This window comes from Castor canadensis, chromosome 18 (assembly GCF_047511655.1).
Source record: "Castor canadensis chromosome 18, mCasCan1.hap1v2, whole genome shotgun sequence".
Taxonomy (NCBI): domain Eukaryota; kingdom Metazoa; phylum Chordata; class Mammalia; order Rodentia; family Castoridae; genus Castor; species Castor canadensis.
In genome coordinates, this window is record NC_133403.1 from 31586865 (window position 1) to 31607228 (window position 20364).

At 43.9% G+C, this 20364-nt stretch overlaps 1 protein-coding gene across 3 annotated transcripts; it reads left to right on the forward strand.

Annotated features, from left to right (window-relative positions):
- Window positions 1-2167: 2167 nt before the first annotated feature.
- Oasl (2'-5'-oligoadenylate synthetase like) lies at window positions 2168-18926 on the forward strand. 3 transcript variants are annotated; one of them, XM_020179053.2, is made up of 6 exons: window positions 2168-2395; window positions 5447-5729; window positions 7091-7266; window positions 13835-14076; window positions 16431-16578; window positions 17924-18926. In XM_020179053.2, exons 1-6 carry the CDS (start codon window positions 2198-2200, stop codon window positions 18422-18424), a joined length of 1548 nt encoding a protein of 515 aa, XP_020034642.2. In that variant the 5' UTR covers window positions 2168-2197; the 3' UTR covers window positions 18425-18926. The 3 variants fall into 3 exon arrangements, with proteins under 3 accessions (XP_020034642.2, XP_073917393.1, XP_020034643.1); XM_074061292.1 differs by lacking the exon at window positions 5447-5729; XM_020179054.2 differs by lacking the exons at window positions 13835-14076; window positions 17924-18926 and having other exon boundaries at window positions 16431-16572.
- The last annotated feature ends 1438 nt before the right edge of the window (window positions 18927-20364 follow it).

Below are 20364 nucleotides of genomic sequence, written 5' to 3' on the forward strand. Positions count from 1 at the left end.
GAGTGAACCGTTGGAAGTACTTCATACGCATGTATGAAAATATAATCATGAAACCCATTCTAATTGTTCCTAAGGGGGAGGGTGATCATGAAGAGTAATAGAAGAGTGAATTTGATCAAAGTATATTATTTGCATGTATGGAAATACTGGAATAAAGCCAAAGTCTTATTATCAATCTTGGGCTGGAGGTATGACTCAAACAATAGAGCACCTGCCTTGCAAGCATAAAGCCCTGAGTTCAAACTCCAGTAGTGCCAAAAAAAAATAAACACATGACATCAGTCTTCAAGATTCTATACCATTTGCCTTGCCACCCTTTACTTCAATCTCATCCCTTTCCAACTTCCCATCTGCTCATTCCATTCCGGGCACACTGATGTCCCTCAAACTGCCATAGGACCTTTGCACTTGCCACTCATTCTGCCATGAAGAATCCTCTTCTCTCTGTTACACATTGGATCATGCTGCACCTCTTCCTGTCTTTGTTCAAATGTCTCCTTCAGGCTGGAGGCATGGCTCAAGTGGTAGAGTGTCTTCAAGCAAGCATGAGGCCCTGAGTTCAAGCCTCAGTACCATCAAAAAAAGTATGTATGTGTGCATCTCCTTCTATAAGGTAGTTAGCCTTCCCTAACACACACACACAACCTACTTATTAACTCCATCTACTTTATTTTCCTCCATTTTATTTATTGTAAGTTTACCACTTGTCCTGGTTTATTGTCTGTCTCCATCACCAGAACATAAGCTCTCTGCAGGCAGGGGTTTTGTCTATTCACTGCTATATCCCAGCACTTGTCTAGCACATAGTAGGTTCTCAATAAGTATTTGTTGGATGAAAAACTCGTTCATGGATGAAAAACTCGTTCATAGATGAGCGAATGAGAGAAAGTGGCACTCCAAGACACAACTCCTGCCCTCCTATCTGGGGGCGTCTCTCACCTCTCCCCTCTCCACCCTCCCTGCCAAGTCAGATTCACCGGAGTCCCGGTGCTGGGACCGTTCCTGCTTCTCAGTCTCTACCTGTGCCATGTCCTCTTCTTCCTGGTCAATTCTTAGTCTTTGTGACGCATTAGTGATGGTGATAATGATGGAACATGGATGTGAAAGGAAAGTCCAGGGGGACAAATGGGAGGGGAAAGGGGAAAGAAAAGGATACTGAGGGGTGAGGAGGATCAAAGTACACTTACGTATATATATTCGCAGGCAGCAAAATGAAAACCCACCAAACACTGTTTGGAAAGGGAAAAGGAGAAGGGGAAAGGGTCAGAGTGAACATGCTCAAAGTACATTGTTCTCATGTATGGAATTACACAATGAGACCCCCTCATATTATTAATGTACACTAATTTAAAAATACAACAAAACTATTTTTTAAAAGACTCATCTCAAATAGGTGTCTGCTCACACCTCCAGTCACCCAAGAGAAATTCTTCTGCTTAACTTCCCTCCAGGTATCCATGACTTTTGTGTGACTAAGCACAAATCACACTGAGTTCCCAGCATCAGTTGTCTGTCCCATTCCTGTCCTTTGGGGCAGAAAGTTCATCTTATTTTGTCTGATATCCAGCAGTCACTCAATAAATATTCAGTGAATGAATGAGAAGTCTGCTTTCTCTGCTCAGTGTTGTCGTGTTTTATCAGCACAGAGAATTTATGGGATGGGTGTTATTATGAATATGGAAGGGGGGGTCAGAATCTGGCAAAGCCTGTTTTGTGGACTCCTGAAGTCTCTCTCCTTACTCCAGCCGTGAGCAAGTACTTTCGGTTTCTGAGCCTCAACTTCCCCATAACAAGTGGGAAAAGATGGACAGAATGATCTGCGTGCAATGTCCCGGGTAAGGTCAAACTCCGGCCAATTTCAGTTTCCAAACGTCACTAAAAGGAAACTCTAAAAGTTGAGAATCGAAACCTATGGCACAAAGGTTGGCTGGATGCCAGCCCTGTTAAGGTGGCCCCAGACCTGCCAACCTCAGCCCTGTGTCCCTGAGCACACCTGTCACAGCAAAGGATCACCAAGAAGGGGAGCCCAGTTAGCCAATTCACCCCCCCGAATTCCTCTGTTCTGGTCCTTTATCCCACTGGGGGCTGGAGCTCAACTGGAAAAGAGCCTCCTTAAAAAGGGGGGAGGTGTGTGCCAGGAACTGCATAAGCCTCTGGCTATATATATCCATCCAGCTGTGGCGCTCTCAGCACAGAGATGGCACTAGCCCAGGATCTGTATGGCGTCCCAGCCTCCAAGCTGGACTCCTTCGTGACTCAGTGGCTGCAGCCCAGCCGGGAATGGAAGGAAGAGGTGCTGGAGGCCGTGCGGGCTGTAGAGCGGTTCCTGAGACAGGAATGCTTCCAGGGAGAGCAGGTCCTGGGCCAGGAGGTGCAGGTGCTGAAGGTGGTCAAGGTGAGACTGGGCCTCTCTGTCCCCATCCAGGCAGGGCAACACCCAGCATGAAAGTCCACGTTCCCTAAGGATGCTGGGGACCCTTGATCTTATTATATATCCCTTGCCCCACTACTAACACCTCAGGACACCGCAACCAACTACACCCCACTGTACCGCTGCCTCCAGCATAACGAACCAGTAAGGAAGCTAATAACAGATCACATTTTGGGGTGCTATAGCCTAATCCCCTAACATTATGTTATCTCTAATTCCATACTCTGTGAGGTAGATGCGATTCTTTTCCCATTTTACAGATGAGCCCAGTGAAGGCTCAGAAGCTTAAGATTCTTATCAACCAAATGCAGTGCAAGATCTTTGATCGAATCCTGTTGTACCATCTGTAAAATACAGTTGGGGGACAATCTGGGGAAATTTTAATATGGCCTGGATATTAGATCACATGAGGGAATTGCTGTTGATTTTGTTAAATATAAGAGTAGTTTTGTGGTAACAAGAGAACATTCTCTTTTGAGGGCACAAATGCTAAAATATTTAAGGATAAACTTCCTCACTTTCTCTAATTCACTTAAAGTAGTTTAGACGAAGCAAAAGTGGCAAGTTTAGACATGTTGAATCTGACTGGTTGGATATGTGAGTGTTCTTTGTATTTTGTTTTAATTTTTTGATAATAAAATGATTTTATACAGGAGACTCAGAGAGGTGACGTGGCTTACCCAAGGTCACATAGCTCAGGTTGGAGCTAGAATTTAAATTATGACTTTATATAGTCAGGGATCCAGGCTCCCTCACCAATATTTCTCCCTAAGCCTGTCTCCAGCTGCCCCTTACCACCCCTGTGCTAACTAGCATCGAAATTCAAGAGGATCAGAGCTCAAAAGACCCTGGAAAATCAGACAGTTTCAGCCAATCTTTCAGTTACTAATTAAGGAAATTGACAAAAAAGGAGGGTAAAAGATGTCCCAAGGTCACAGAGCAAATTGGTAGAAAGCAAGATTATAATTAGGACTCACAACTCCCAGCACAGGGCTCTAGTGCGCTCTCTCTCTCTCTCTCTCTCTCTCTCTCTCTCTCTCTCTCTCTCTCTCTCTCTCTCACCCAGGGATGGCTTTCACAGACTCAAGCCTTTATACCTTCTTTGCACCCATTCCGGGCATCTGGAGCCTGAGGCTATATGATTTAGAAGTACAAAACCACAAATACTTACATCAGACAGACGTGGGTTTCACTCTTGGTTTTTTCCTCTTGCCAGCTGTGTGACCTTGACTATACCATCTAATCTCTCTAACCTGGTCTTCTCATCTGCAATTGTGACATCATTATAATCACCATCATCTCTCCTTCATCAAGCAATGCACACTAAATGCTTAGCGCAGGATGAATGCTGAAAGACAAACGGATCATTGTAATTTTTGCTCAAGATTTCTCTTGAGCCCAGGAGAGCAGCCTGACTTGGGCAGCCCCCCTACACCCCCACCACTCCCTCCCCAACAATCCTGAGAAAGAAGTGGATGGAATTGGAGAAGTCTGGGGAGAGAAGGACACTACAAACAGAATGAGTTTTGATGGCTGGAAATGCTATTTAACCAAGCCTCAAATTCTTCCTACAGACCATAACCATTCCTCCCCTTCAAGCCACTAAAAGATAGACTTACTCAAAAAGCAAAGACCAGTGAGAAAGAATATTTTATTTAGACTCCAACCTCGTCTTTCTTCTCAACCCCTGAAACTCTGGTGAGCTAAGCTGCTCATATGAATGAATGCTTATTGGCTAATGACTTGGGCTTATAATTCAAAGCAAAGCAAGTCATGAAGCCTGTTCTGGATGGTTCTTTCCTTGCTGGGAAAGACCAAAGGAGCAGTCTAAACATGACTGTCACATGGGGTAGGAATGCTGAGTCTGAAGTCAGTGAAAAGAGAATAAAAAAAGGAAAGGGGAAGGGAGATGACCCTCCTTAGAACAGAGCACAACTCATAGATGTAGGTCCCAGGGAAGAACCACCCACTGCGTGTGTTCTGACTCCCTGGCTGAATGGGAAATCACGCAAGGTGATTGACCCCACCCACTGGCTCAGTGTGCTTATCTGTACATTGGGAAGAATTGTGTTACCACTTCCACTGGTGATTAGATCATACGCATGAAAGACTTTCAGTGGCGCCAGATGTAGGGTGTGATCAACCTATGACACCTGGATCATGCTTCTTGCCCTGGGACTCTACCCACCAGGAAAGGTAGCCCACCTGGAGTCTGATCCTTCCCTACCTGGAGTAAGAAATAAGGGAGCAAGAGAGGAGTGGGGTTTTTTATACCAGAGACAGAACAAGTGTAGAATCGGGACATCCAGCTCAGTCTTCTTTCATTACAGATGGGGAGACATGCACAGGCAGTCAAAGGGACTGTCTGAGCCAACTAGATAAAAAGGAAAAAGATGAATATATTGCTGATTTCCTGTGTGCCAGGCACATAGGAAGCCCTTGGCATACAGGATTTTATTCAAACATCCTAGAAATCTAATGAGTCACATGCTGTCATTATTTTCATTTTATACGGAGAGGACTTGTGGCTTCGAATGATAAAAACAGAGGCAAGAGTCAAGGTCAGGGTTGGGCATACAATCAGTGGTCGAGTGTTTACCTAACATGGCAGAGTCTCTGGGATCCATCCTGAACAATGAGAAAAATAAATAAAGGTCATGGTCAAAGTCAAATCATTCTTTTGTAGCCCACACTCCTTAGCTACCAGAAAAACCTACTCCCTGCTTTCTAATGTGATGAAATTATTCAGATGCCCAAAAAACCTTCAATACTTTCGTTTGTCTCAAACACAAAGAAAAAAGCCTGGGTTCAGGAGTCAGGCTGCAAACTGAGTGACTCCAAGCAAGTAACTTAACCTCCAGACATCTCAGTTTCCCCACCTGTAAAGTGGGGATATTAGCACTACCCACCGGACCTTCAGGGTGGTGGTGTGCATTAAATGGAATATTTCGTGTGAGGTGCCATGGCTGCTGGTACTCAGAGGGGCTCAGGGTGACAGGGCTCTGTCTTCTGCAGGTGGGCTCCTTCGGGAACGGCACAGTGCTCAGGAATATCACGGACGTGGAGCTCGTGGTGTTTTTGAGCTGCTTTCATAGCTTCCAGGAAGAAGCCAAGTACCACCAAGCCATTCTGAGACTGATGTGGAAAAATGTATGGCGTTGCCAGGACCTGCTGGCCCTTGGGCTCAGTGACCTGAGGGTGGCAGAAGAAGTACCCAACGCTTTCATCCTCACCATCCAGACCAGGGGGACCTGGGAGCCCATCAATGTCACCATCGTGCCTGCCTACAGGGCTCTGGGTAAGGGGAACAGAAGCCTGTGACTCACACCTGCCCTCCCTAGGAGACTTGCAGCCCCCTCACCTGTCATGGACACGTGGAGTCACCACACTCGTCATTCTGCCCAGGTCCTGTGCTGGGGACTGAGCTGCTACTGTGCACCCAGGACTAACACCCTCTGACTGTCACATTAGGAAACTTGGGAGGCAGAAACTTATCAAAGAAACCCTCAGATAAAGAAATAGCAAATGGTGGTCAGTGCTCAGGGGGACAGAATGCAGCATCTGGAAAGTTCTGGAACTTTCTATGGAGAGAATATTCTGGGAGATCTGAGACCCAATAAGGGAAAGGAGCTAAAATGGTAACCTTGAGTACTTCTTACTAAATAGCAATCACTCTGAGTACAGGGGTCTGTCGCTGTTTGACTTTTCCCAGAAGCAGACCCTGTGATGAGGATTCGAGAACCAGCGGTTTGTCAGGGAGATGATCCAACACTGGGAGGGAAGCAAGGAATTAATACATGAAAAGGAGGAGGCCAACACAAGATGTGTTACTGAGCAAGGGATGACTAGCTCAGTGACTGGCTGCATGAGCCTGCAGAACTCAAAGTAGTTATAATGAGCATATTTCCTATTATCCCATTACACTGGGGTGTTTATCCACCAACTTCCCATCAGTCATTAGCTGAGGCTGCTTCCTGGAACACTGAGTCCCTGGCACTTATGGCTCAGCCTCATGCAGAAAGTCCTAGATATTTAAAATAAACAGTGTCTGCTACAAGTCAAGATGTTAGAGGCCTTGTGTCAGGCAGCTTTCCATCACTGTGACAAAAAAAAGAAAAAAACCTGAGATAATCAATGCTAAAAAAAGGAAAGTTTCCAGCCTCTTAAAGTCCACCACCTCCAACAGCACCACAGGCTGGTGACTAAGCTTTTAGTACCGTGGGCCATTGGAGGACATTTAAGATCCAAATCATGACAGGTTTCTTATGTGTCAGCTCCAAGCAATTGTAGTGGCTGCCTGGAGTTGTTCTTTGGGAAATGTGTTAGCAAAGGGATTCTGGACTCAGCAAGCAAGAAAATGGTGTGTGCCCTGGAGTCAGGTCTCTCCTAGGAATTTGGAGAGATTCCAATGAATCCCCAGAAAGAAATCTAAAACTGGAGGGAGTGTTGGGGACATCCAGGGAGGACAGACTTAGAGTGACCTGAGGCATGGAAAGCCCAAGGCTAACCCTTCAGAGTAAGACTCTCACAAAAGGGACAATAAAGCAAGGCAAAACCTTGGGTTATTAGGATATGAAATCTCCTATTCTAGGGTATAAACAGGTCCCCCCTCCAATGACTACTCAGCCCTCAATCTGTCTTTGCTTCCTCCGTCCCCAGGGCCTTCAGTTACCAACTCTCAGCCACCCCCTGAGGTCTACGAGGATCTGATCAAGGCCCGTGGGTATGCTGGAAATTTCTCTCCCTCCTTCAGCGAGCTACAGAGAAACTTTGTGAAACGTCGGCCAACTAAGCTGAAGAGCCTCCTACGGCTGGTAAAACATTGGTACCAGCAGGTAAGGGGGCTGCCAGGACGGGGCCGGAAGGGGAAATGAAGGAGAAAAGGCCAGGACCAGATTTCAGATTTTATCCCAGGAAACTGCATCAAGGGGAAATGGAACCAGAAGCAGTGGCTCATACCTGTACTCCCAGCGACTTGGGAGGCAGTCATCAGGAGGATCACAGCATAGGCAAAACGTGAGACCCCCATCTCAACAAACAAGATGGGCCTAGTGATGCATGTGTGTAACTCCAGCTATGCTGAATGCATTAAATAGGAGGGTCATGGTCCAAGGCTGGCCAAGAGCATAAAAACAAAACGCAATCTGAAAATAACTATACAAGGAAAAAAGGCTGCAGGTGGAGGGGGGGCAGTGCTCGTGATAAAGTGCCTGTCTAGCAAGCTCAAGGCCATGAGTTCAAACCTCAGTAATACTAAAAAAAAAAAAAAAAAAAAAAAGGGAGAGGGAGAAGGGGGAATGGAAGGTGGGAGAAAGAGGGAGAGAATACTAGAATTTTAGTGTTTGAACATTCAATCTTTTGAAACATTCAATTTAAAAAATGGAAAAGAAGCCAAGTGCCAGTGGCTCATGTCTGTAATCTAGCACTCAGGAGGCAGAGAACAAGAGGAATAAGGTTCGAGGCCAGCCCGGGCAAATAGTTCTGTGAGACCCTATCTCAATAAAAACCTACACAAAAAAGTGCTGGTGGTGTAGCTCAGGGAGTAGGCCCTAAGTTCAAGCTCTGGAACCACAAAAAAAAATTTTTGTAATGGAAAAGGAAAAGGAGAGGGAGAGGCTAGGGAACAGAAACAGGGAAGGAAAGAGAAAAATAGGTAACATGCAGCATTTCAGGAATCCCGTGCTCGTGACGCTCCGGTTACTGTCTAGGATTGCCTAATGTCAAGTCCATTGCATATTTGGACATTAATCACACACAAGTTCAGGACTTCTTTTTATTCTACCCACACCAATCCCCCTCTGAACAATAGGACTCGTGTGTACCATGGTCATGGCTTAGTGAACGAACATATGCATGCTGATACTTTTCAGATTTCACACGTGATATCTGCACACAACCAGGGAGATTTCAAAAAAGTGGTTAACAGTGGCCAGGCAGAGTGGTACACATCTGTAATCCCAGCACTCAGGAGGCTGAGACAGGAGAATTTCAACTTCAAGGCCAGCCTGGGATACATAGCAAGACCCTGTCTCAAAGTAAAAAGTGGTAATAGACATTTCAGAAAGATTAACTCAGTTTTTAAAAGATATTTAAAGAAATAATTTAAAAATCATAAAATGACCAAGGTTAGTACATTTGCAGTTCATGGTGGGAAAACAGCAATTTTCTACCATGCTTATCCTGTCAACTGTTGACATATTTTCAGACATTTGTTTTACCAAAGCCAAGGACAAAATGGAGTTTTCAATAACTTACAGGAAACATTCGAGGATTTGTGTATTCAGAGAACTACAACTAAACAGAATGATTTTTATTGTTCGTTCATTTGTCCCAGGATACAGCGTTTTAATTCCTGCCTATGATATGCACAATGATTTGTGATGCCCACAGAACAATATACCGGCTTTACTTCCCTAGTTCTCCCTTTTGTTCTAGTGTCTGGGCCTAAAGAGCCATTTTTTAATTCATTATTGTTAACTTCAAGTTTTGTTTTATTTGATAGTTCTGCTTACCTGAGTGGTACAACATACATTGATCAATACATAAGAATGCAAAGATCTCGTATTGTATGGAAAATAAGACTAGAGTTCTGTGAGTCTAAAAATATTAATAATTCACTTTTTTTGAAAGCTTTGTAAACTCCTTGAAGTTGTAATTACTTTTCAGTGTTCTTATTGGTCCATCTACTAGATTCATAGACCAAGGAATGTGTAGCTTACCTCCTCTCAGTTTCATCTGTGGAATCTTTCTTTTTTTTTTTTTCTTTTGGTGTGACTGGGGTTTGAACTCAAGGTCTCACACTTGCTGGCACTCTACCACTTAAGCCTTTCCTCCAGGTCTTTTTGCTTCCTGTAATTTTCAGGTAGTGTCTCTAGCTTTTGCCCCTGGCCAGCCTCAGACCACAGTCCTCCTACCTATGCCTCCCAAGTAGATGGGATGACAGGTGTGAGCCAACAAAACCAGCTCGTCTGTGTGATCATAAATGTAAAGATATGCCAAATATCCTTCAGATACCAGATTCCAAAGATGCTCATGTCCTTGTATACAGTGGCATAATAATTGCATTGAACCTATGCACATCCTCCTGTATACTTTAAATCATATCTACATTACTTCTAACACCTAATACAATGTAAATACGGTCAGTAGTTGTTACACTGTGCTGTTTAGAGAATCATGATAAGAAATAATCTGTACATGTTCAGTACAGACACAATTTTTTTGTCCAAAGATTTCAATCCAGGGTTGGTTGAACCCCTGGACTTGGAACATTTCTATGGAAGATTGACAATAAGATCAACAGATAGATAGACAAAGATAGAAATATATATCAATCTCAAAACAGAATGAAACAGTTCTAGAAACGGAATGGAACTTTCGCCCAGAGTTTTTGGCTGCTTTTGAGTTTTGTTTTGCTTTGTTTTGTTTTGTTTTGTTTTGTTGTACTGGGTTTGAACTCAGGGCCTACACCTTGAGCCACTCCACCAGCCCTTTTTGTGATTTTTTTTTTTCAAGATAGGGTCTCACGTACTGTTTGCCCCAGCTGGCTTTGAACTGTGATCCTTCTGATCTCTACCTTCTGAGTAGCTAGGATTACAGGTGTGAGCCACCAGCACCCAGCTTTGGCTGTGGTTTTGACATAGAAAAGGTTTTGGCTTGGTTAGTTGGTTGGTTGGTTGGTTTTGATTTTTTTATTATTATTATTTTAGATGTACAACTCAGTGGTATTTGTTACATCCACACTGTTCTGTAACTATCACCATTGCCCAATTCCAGAACTTTTCCATCATCCCAACAAAACCCTGAACCCATTAAACACTAGCTCCCCACTCCCTTCCTCCAGCCCCTGGTAACCACTCCTCCTCTTTTCTGTCTTTATGAATTTGCCTATTCTAGGTAGCTCATATAAATGGAATTGTACAGTATTTGTACAATTTTATGTCTGGATTATTTTGTTCTTGGTTCTTTTTTTTTTTTAGTAGTTTCTTTTTTGGTGCTGAGGATTGAACCCAGGGCCTCACACATTCTAGACAAGCACTCTATCATAGAGCTGCATCCTGGGCCTGTTCTTGATTCTTAATAGTGAGTTTATCATACCTAACTAAATGAGATTTATGGTATGAATATGAATTTAATTTATCTAGTTCTATCCTGGAAGAAAAAGGACAAATTTTTATTCAACTAACGTGAATGCTACATAGTCATTAAAAGTAGAGCAACTTAATAAAGACTCTTTGTGACTATTTAATCATCATTCTGAGCAGTTTTGTTAGCAAGGCCAATTATAAATTGGCTATTGTTTTATAAAACAATAGTTTTGTTTGGCTGATGGTTCATTAGTTAATAATGTATCATGGGACTTTTTTTATTTCTGAGTTGTCAGAATATCATTTAAAGAATATTTAATCTCAGTTTACACAAGTAGTTTTACACTAAAGATAAAACATAGTTAAGAAGGAAGGGTTTTTTTCTCTTATGTCCTCCAAAAATAGAACATTAACCTTGTAATTAATTCTTAGTTTATTAATCTTTGGTTAAACAATCTACTTCCATGAAACCACCTGCTTTGAAAAAAAAAAGAGTCTGGTAAGATTCTGACTCAGTCTCATTTGGTGGTAAGATCAGTGTTTACCCCAAATTTTCTTCCAATTAATTACACTCCATGAATTTCCTATGGTGGAGCAAGGAGAAGGAGGTCACCCACAGATAGATTATATGGCAATCAGACCATTCTTTTGTAAGTTTTTTTCATTTATATACACAAAAGCAAAAAGAACTAATAGCTTTGGTTTTACAACTTTAATTATGAATCAAAAATAAATGGAGCAGCAAATCCACCAGTCAGCCCCTAATCTTATAGAACTGTTTTCCACACTTATACACACACACACACACACACACACTTCTGTTTCAATCCATAATAGCATACAAAACAATAATAGTGAGGCTTCCCAGAGATATTAGAATTCCCAAACCAAGCAGACTAAAAGAGAAAGAGAGAAAAGATCAAAATAAGCCAGGCACATGGCTCACATCTATAATCCTAGCTACTCAAGAGGTGAGATCAAAAGGATCCACATTTAAGGCCAGCCTGGGAAAACAGTTAGTGAGACCCCATCTCAAACAATAAAATGCTGGGTACAGTGCAGGCTTGTCATTCCTGCAACTCAGGAAACTTAAATTGGAAGAGCTCAGTCCAGGCTGACCTGGACATAAGCAGAAAACCCTATTGCAAAAATAACCAAAGCAAAAAAGGGCTGGCAGCCTAGCTCAGGAGAGAAAGCACCTGCCTAGCAAGCACAAGGCTCTGAATTCAAACCCCAGTAACTACAAAAAAAGGACAAAATACTGTCAAATTCCCCTCAATCTCCATCTCCCAGGGACTAAATTACCATCATCTGCCTCCTAGTCAAAACCATCAGGTGGTTAAAACCTAAAACCATAACCACAGATTATTTTTACTAGCAGAAACCTAAGTGACCCATACACATAAAACAAGAATCAGAATCAGAAATAATAAAATGCCTGCGTGTGGCAGGAGGATTTGAGCCCAGGAGTTCTAGGCTAGCCTAGCAACATAGGGAGACCCTGCCTCAAAAGAGAGAGAGAGAGAAAGAGAGAGAGAGAGAAAGAGAGAGAGAGAGAAAGAGAGAGAGAGAGAGAGAGAGAGAGAGAGAAGGTGGGAGGGAAGGGGAGGGAGGGAGGGAGGGAAGAAGGAAAGAAGGAAGGGGAGGGAAGAAGAGGGAAGGGGGAGAAAAAGAGAGTCAGAAGGAGTAGGGAAGAGAGAAATAAAGTCAGAAAGAATAAAAGCTTTGCCACACAAGATTCACCCTAGCAGTTTAAATGGGGGCGTGTCTGAGTGAGAACACCCATGAGGTATGTTTCTCAGGCAACACAGGTTTGTCAGTTTTGGAAACAAAACAGGAAAATCTCAGGGGAACGTTCAACTGCAAAAATAAAGTCAGACAAAAACTCATTTATTAAGTAAGAACTTGCAGAGAAGTTGCAAGGGAATCAGACTGCAGAAGACTTAACCCAATAAAATGTGTAATAGAGACTGAAAGAAAAAACAATTGTCAAGACAACTAGGTTTATACTTAGTCTGTTCACAGTGGAAAAATAGCAGTTTTCTCTCATGGTTACCATTATCTAGAAAGAGCAATATTATAAAAATCAGACATCTAGAGCTGGCAGAGTGCCCTGAATTCAAACCCAGTATTGCCAAAACAAAAAAAAGTCAGCTATACCCAAAATATGGAGAAAGCATAGCATCCTTTATAGTTTGTACTTAAGTGTCCCCCGGATGCCCAGGTGTTGCAGGCTTGGTGCTATTAGGAGGTGGTGGGACCTTTAAGAGGTGGAGCTTAGTGAGAGGTCTTTGTGTCACTGCATGCCCTTGCAGAGAACAGAAGGACTCCAGCCACTTCCTCTTCCTCTCTTCTGTGACCTGGCCATCAGATGAGTGGTTTTGCCATATGGTGTCATCAGGATGTGCTGCCTTTCCACAACCCAAAAGCAATGGGGCCAACTGACCATGGACTGAACCCTCCAAGACTATGAGCCAAAATAAAACTTTTCTCTTTAAAATTTGATTATCTCAAGTTTTTTTTGTTTTTTGTTTTTTGGTTTTTTTACAGTGACAGAAGGCTGACTAACACAGCATCTTTCACCATCAGCCCTGGGAGAATATAGATCTTTCTGGATTATTTTTCCCATTAAATAATCTATCAAAGATCCCAAAAGAAAATGAAGGGTTTTTCCTTTTTTTTTTTTTTTTTTTTTTTTTTGAGATGGGGTCTTACTGTGTTGCTCAGGCTGGCCTGAAACTCCTAGACTCAAGCAGTGCTCCCACCTTTGCCTCCCAAGGAACTGGGACTACAGACACACACTACTGCATCTGGTATAATAAGCTCATTTTTCCTAAGATTAAGACATCGTAATGATTACAGTATTTAATCTATTGTCTAAATTTTAAGAATGAAAAATCTGCACTAAAAAATTAATTGCATTGCCCTAAGTTTGAATTCAAGCACAATTTAAAGCCTACTGGACTAACCCAATCCTCGCTGCCAGTTTTGGTGGGAATTTTCTTGGGTTTCGTTTTATTTTGAGACACGGTTTCACTCTGTAGCCCATTTTGGTCTTGAACTTGTGATCTTCCTGCCTCCACCTCCCAAAGTTGCAACCCAAGACATTACAGGTATGTGCCACCATGCCTGGGTCCCAGCCCCTTAAATTCTAAAATGGGGAAACAAGGTCTAGAGAGGAAAAGTGACTTGGCCAAAGACACACAGCCAGTACACAGAATAACTGGGACTAGAGTGTAGATTTTCTAACCTCTGACCCAATGCCATCCTTACATATAATCTTGGGGTTTCTCTCTCTTCCCATTTCTTTCAACAGTATGTGAAAGCCAAGTGTCCCAGAGCTAACCTGCCCCCTCTCTATGCCCTTGAACTGCTGACCACCTATGCCTGGGAAGTGGGTACCCAGGAGGATAACAACTTCCACTTGGATGAAGGCCTCACCACTGTGATGGAATTGCTCCAGGAATATGAACTCATTTGTATCTACTGGACCAAGTACTACACACTCCAGAACCCAGTCATCGAGGACTTTGTCAGAAAGCAGTTCAAAAAACAGAGGTACTAGGCCACTGCTTGCCCACCAAGTCTCACAGGAAAAAAGAAAGAATTGGGGAAAACATGATATAGGGTTGTATGATTGACTTTAATAGTACACAGTAAGGCTGCAATGGAGGTTGACATTGAAATCTCAAGTGGACAATATCTCAAATTCGTAGCCTATCAAATTCAAGGGGAGGGAGGCTTTAGAGGCTACAAGACTTTTCCATGTACCTGAAGCCACCCCTCTTCCCTCCCTTAGCTCTTAAAAAACCATTTCAGTGCCTTTTAGAGAGAATGTGAGAAAGTGGGAGGAATCTTGGAGGCTCAAATTTAAATCTCCGCTCTGTCTTTTCTCATTGCCATGAGTCTCGGTTCCCATGTGTAAGTCAGGGGTAAGCCGGTACCTACAGCGCAAAACTGCTGTAAGGTAACAGAAAATATGTGACCCACAGGAAATGATAAGCGTTCACAGCATCTGTGTACAGTAGATGCTACATAAATGCTCATGATTGTAGCATAGGCCATCAGTGCCCTACTCATATGCCCTTGGCCTTGGCTATTCCAGTGAAAACTGGCTCAACTTCCATCTGCCAGCACTACCTCCCTTTGCCTGTAGGTTCCCCTCACCAGCAGACCCACTCCTGGGTGGGATTCAATGATAAGTACCCCAGCTCTCTCTTACCTCACAGGAAAGGGCTCTGGGTTCCATCTTCCACTCCATTTCCCAGAGTTCTCCAGTGAAACTGACCTCCACTTATGCCCAGGAGTAATGACTCTTGATACTCCCCCTTATTGGCTTCTTTCCCTTCCCTGCCTCTTGTTAGTCTTCCTGAGATCTCCTATCTAGAGATCTGTTTCTGGGAAATCCAGCCTAGACAACTCTTCATTAGAAGTTTTCTGTTGGAATTTTTGGTGTTCCATTATGTCCATTGGGTCTTTTTTTGCAAGGAAGAAAAATCAGATCCCTGATAAAGAGATGATTTATTATAAGGATGCCCAGAAAGTTGCAGTTAGAAAATATCTTCAATGGACAAAGTCTCTCTCTCTCCCTCTCTGTCTCTCTCTCTCTCTCTCTCTCTTTCTCCTCTCCCCCCCTCGCCTCTTCTCCTGATTGCCTCTGCTCATCTTTCCAACCTGCCCTGCTCCCCATTTCCTCCCCAGAGGAAATCAGTCTTATCAGTGGACACAGGTCCTGCATGGTAGGTCACCTGCTGAGTCACCTGCCAACTGACAGAATGAGATACTCTGCATCAGGTTCATAAGCCCCATGCAACAACTTGAGCTGTTCCCTGACCATTTCAGGCAGAACTGCTTCAGGGAGCAAGGGATGCTGGGAGTAGCAGGCATAGAGCCCAAACTAACCAGTTTGCTCCAGTAGCCACTCTCCCCTTCTGTCACATTCACAAGTCCAGCTACTAAGTCAAAAACTTCAGGAGTGCAAATGCTAGCTCTTACCCATAGGCCACCATTATCCCAGGGGACCCAAGCAGGCTATTAGACTCCACTGAAGCCAATATTCTTTAAAATATTCATTCAACATTTATCTAAAGGAGAGACACTTTGGAGGCATGCCAACTTCTTCTCTGTTAAGGCTGTGGAATTAGAATGGGTAGGAACCCCAGCAACTGGTTGTGAGAACTTATGAAGGTCTGTACATCAGTTTCCTCACCCGAAAAATGGGTACAACAACAATAGTAATAATAGTTGGCCAGGTCCGGTGGCTCACACCTATAATCCTAACTACTCAGGAGGCAGAGATAAGGATCACAGTTCAAAGCCAGTCCCAGGCAAATAGTTTACAAGACCTTATCTCAAAAATACCCAACACAGAAAAAGGGCTGGTGGAGTTGTTCAAGTGGTAGAGTTTAAACCCTAGTACCCTCACACACACACACAAAAAGAAAGAAATAGTCCCTACCTTATAAAATTGTTGTAAGAATTGAAACAGATTAACCTGCCCTGGGTTGTTGGTGGTGTTGTCAATATTATCCAAAGCCATTTAGCAGCAGCATCTTTCATCATTCATTTATCATCTGTGGCCTCAAATTTGTGCAGGCCACAGTGACCTTGAAAGATGATGCACCTGTCCACATGGGCATCCGTTGTTGCTCCAGGATGCCTCTTGAGGCTTCACCCTCTCCATCCCCAAAATTCTTTGCAAATACCCAACATACTCTTCCCCATGAAGAATTCTTGGAAATCTCATTGTCTCCATCCTCTTGCTTTCCAGTGATGTTTCGGGGCCCTCCTGGACCGACAGCCCTGGGCTCCAGACGTACAGATGGCTTGGATAGAAGGTCGCTCAGAGGCATCTTCCTGGCTTGCAGCCTCCAAGCAGGAAGGAGTCTGGGCACACTCTCCCTGTGTTGCAGGCCCATCATCCTGGACCCGGCAGACCCCACTCACAACGTGGCAGAAGGGTACAGATGGGACATAGTCGCTCAGAGGGCCAGTCAGTGCCTGAAACAGTGCTGTTGCTATGACAACAAGGACATCCCAGTCCCCAGCTGGGCTGTGAAGGTAATGGCTCCTCCTAGGACTGTCGGGGACTTGAATCTCAGAATGAGATGACTGCATACTACCTCATCTGCTTCTGTGCTGATGGAGAGCCACATTTCAGAGGCAATTTGAGGCCCGGCCACACCACCCACCAGCTCTGTGAACTGGGAAAAATTCTTCAGCTTTCTGAGTATCAGCTTCTTATCTTTAAATTCTTCTTTTCCTTTTCTTTCTTTTTCACATAACCTACTGGAAAAACAGTTCCATAATTCTTGATCATTCATTGCATGAGCTAAGCCTGGCCAAGTCAGCTCTTCAGCTGTCAGGCTTATTGTTGGGGGAGAGAGGCGCCAGGGGTTACAAAAGTAGGACATGGCCAGGGGTTACAAAAGTAGGAATTCACCGGAAGCAAGTCCATTAAACAAATGTGCACAAAACTGCTGGAAAGATTATCAAAGAAGACAAAGTACTCAAATAATGAAAAAGACCAAGCAATGCCAAACCTATGGCACAGACAAATATCGTAATCTATTTTATTCATACCGCTCTTTACAATTCCCAAAGTGCTAATCTAGAGACTGTCTTGGTGGATCTTCACAGGCAATTCTATAAAGCAAGAAGGTTGAATGTTTTCATTATCTTTGTTATTATTATTACTATTATTGTTGCCATTTTACAGATGAGGAAACTGAGGCTCAGCGAGGTTAAGTCAATTCATCAAGATCACACTGCTGAGAGGCAATAAAGCCAAGATTCACAGCTAGGTTCTTGTGGAGCTCTGGGAACAAAATAAATGTTATCTGGAGTCACCAGACAAGATTCTTTGCAGGAGCCTAGGGCTCAAGGTGAACCCCAAAAAACAGGGAGTAATATACATGCTCGGCACACAGGACACACCAGGCTAAGACTTGGGGTGAGACCAACGAGCAAAAGATGGGAGGTGAGAATAAGTAAGGTAGCAAGGTATGTGAAGGAATGGGAAGCCAACTGAGTGGGAGCAGAGGCAAAAACAGAGACTCCACAATAAGGTACAGATTACAAATGGGGGGCCCACCAGCCAAGTGCAGACTGACATTCAGTGAATTGCATCACCTCACTCAGCCATGATCACCCACTCTGTAAAATGGGAGAATCAGAAAAGCAACCTCAAGGGGTTGCTGCGTTCTAGAAGAAAATCATGCATTCAGAGTATGGGCGGTGTCCTGGAAAGTGGTTGACACTCCCTAAAACATTTGCTTCTGCTGCTGCTGTTTTTGTTGCGGTTGCAAAAAAAAAAAAGCTGTTTTTGTTTCTGTCGCAATGAGGAATGGAACTTGTGCATGTCAGAGAAATGTGAAATTAACCTCTCTCCCTCCTCCCCTTGCAGACAGCGCCAGATATCCAGGTGATAGTGGAGCAATGGGGCCACTCGGATTTGATCCTTTGGGTGAATCCGTATGAGTCCGTTAAGAAGGTTAAAGAGAAAATCCGACGGAGCCGGGGCTACGCGGGCCTGCAGCGCCTGTCCTTCCAGGAGCCGGGCGGCGAGCGGCAGCTCCTCAGCAGCCACTGCTCTCTGGCCTCCTACGGGATCTTCTGCGACACCCGCATCTGCCTGCTGGACACCGTCTCCCCGGAGTTCCAGGTCTTCGTGAAGAACCCGAATGGAGAGAGCCACGCCTACGCGGTCCACCCCTTCCGCGCCATCCTGAGCCTGAAACAGCAGATTGAAGACCAGCAGGGGCTGCGCAGCCAGCAGCAACAGCTGGAGTTCAAGGGTCACGTCCTGCAGGACTGGTTCGACTTTGCATACTACGGCATCCAGGACAGCTTCACCCTCGTCCTCTCCAAGAAGAGCGGGGAAGAGGCTCCATTTCCGTGCAGCTAATTTCCTCTGGGAAGTTTCTCTGCATTTCTGACATCTCACCAGGAGGTCAGCTTGTCCACCACTCCTTCCTGATCTCTGCTGGAGAAGTCACAGGCCTTCACCATCTATCCTACCCTGCCAGTAAGAGAAAAGGAGCAGTAGGACACTGAATATGCAAATGAACAATGGCCAGACTCCATGTGACAATAGAATTCTGACCTATAACCTTCTTAAGCAACTACCTAGGAAAGCAAACTTCAACCTTTTGCAACAAACAGCGGGAAATCCAGTCAGGACTTGGTCAATAACTGCCAGCCTCTCTAAATTCCCACCCCACCCTGACCAACAAGAAGCCAGATGGGCTCCCCAAACCAATCACAGAGATCCCTGCTTCTGGTTGGCCCGCCTCCTGCTTCCCCATACCAACCCTCCATCAACTTAACCATTCCCCTATTTGCCTTGGTCAAAGGCAAGGATGGTAACTGGTTCCTTTGCAAGTTTGAATAAACAGCCTTTGTTCTCATTTGGATGGTCCTCAGGTGCTAATGCTATCCTGATAGTTATTGCCTAATCATTTGAGCCCTCAATTCTGAGGACTGGCTGGCAGAGTGCCATAAGTGGTAGAGCGCCTGCCTAGCAAGTACCAGGCCACAAGTTCAAACCCCAGTACCGCCAAAAAAAAAAAAAAAAATGAATAAATAATGGCTGGTGGAGTGGCTCAAGTGATAGAGCCACCTGCCTAACAAGCAATAAATCCCTGAGTTCAATTCTGAGAATTGCAGGGAAACTGGGGCAAAAAGAGGCAAAGGCTGGGAGATTGAGCATGAGGTGGGTTAGAAACTCCCCTTAACTCCTGAAACCCATATATACAAACAGTATATAATAGTCTAGAAACCTTAAAAAAAAAAAAGCATCATTATTATCAAAGGATATCGTGATTGAGTACATGCCAATCCACCCATAAAAAGCTACCTTTTGTCCTCCCGCTTTGTCCAGCTTTCTGTTGGACTACACACTTACTACAGCATATCAAATGCACTTTGTAATCAGTTCTCAAAAGTCTCTGAGCGATTTAGCAATAGCACTGTGAATATTTCCCACTCTGTTAGCCTTCGGGAACAGAAGCAGTGTCTCCTTTCCAAGGAAGAAACAGGTTAGGCCAGCATGGAACTTTTATTCTTTGTAATGCCCAGTACAGCCCACCTGGTCAAAGAAATGATTTTTAAAAGAACTTGGAGCATGGTTCAAGTGGTAGAGTGCCTGCCTAGCAAGTGTAAGCCCGAGTTAAAAAAAGGATCAGAGACGTATCTCAGTGGTAGTACACTTGCGTAGCATGTATGAGGCCCTAGGTTTGATCCCCAGCACCACAAAAAAAAAAAAAAAAAAAGGAATTAATAAGCCACTGTCTTAGTCTGTTTGGGTTGCTGTAACAAAATACCACAAACTCAATGACTTTTAAATATAAATAGCAAGTATTTCTTATGGTTCTGAAAGCTGGAAAGTTTAAGATCTTGGTACTGATAGATGTGGTTCCTGGTGAGGGCCTCCTTCTGGTTTTCACTGTGGACCCATACGGTAGATGGGGTGAAGAGTATATATCTTTTATGAGGACAATGATGCTCTTCATTAGGACTCTGCCCCCAGGACCTAATCATCTTCCAAAAGCCCTACCTCCTAACCATCATCTTGGGGTTAGGATTTCACCGTAAGAATTTGGAGAAGGTGCAAATGTTCAGATCATATCAGTCTTCTTTTTTTTAATAGAAATGCCCAAGGCCACAGAGTTTATTGTAATGATATTTGACACACTCACCTTCAAAGATAAAGCATTCCAAAGACAAATGTATTAGTCAGCTTTCCATTGTGTGACAAAACACCTAAGAAAATCAACCTAAAGGAGGAAAGGTTTATTTTTGGTTTTGGAGGTTTCAAGTGGTGGACACTTGGCTCTGTCATTTCTT

Bases quoted from the DNA above. Each gene is read 5' to 3' on its own strand.
- Oasl (XM_020179053.2), top strand. From the start codon at position 2,198: ATGGCACTAGCCCAGGATCTGTATGGCGTCCCAGCCTCCAAGCTGGAC. The intron at 7,267-13,834 runs GTAAGGGGGCTG...TTCTTTCAACAG, and splicing joins TAAAACATTGGTACCAGCAG to TATGTGAAAGCCAAGTGTCC. The intron at 16,579-17,923 runs GTAATGGCTCCT...CTCCCCTTGCAG, and splicing joins TCCCCAGCTGGGCTGTGAAG to ACAGCGCCAGATATCCAGGT.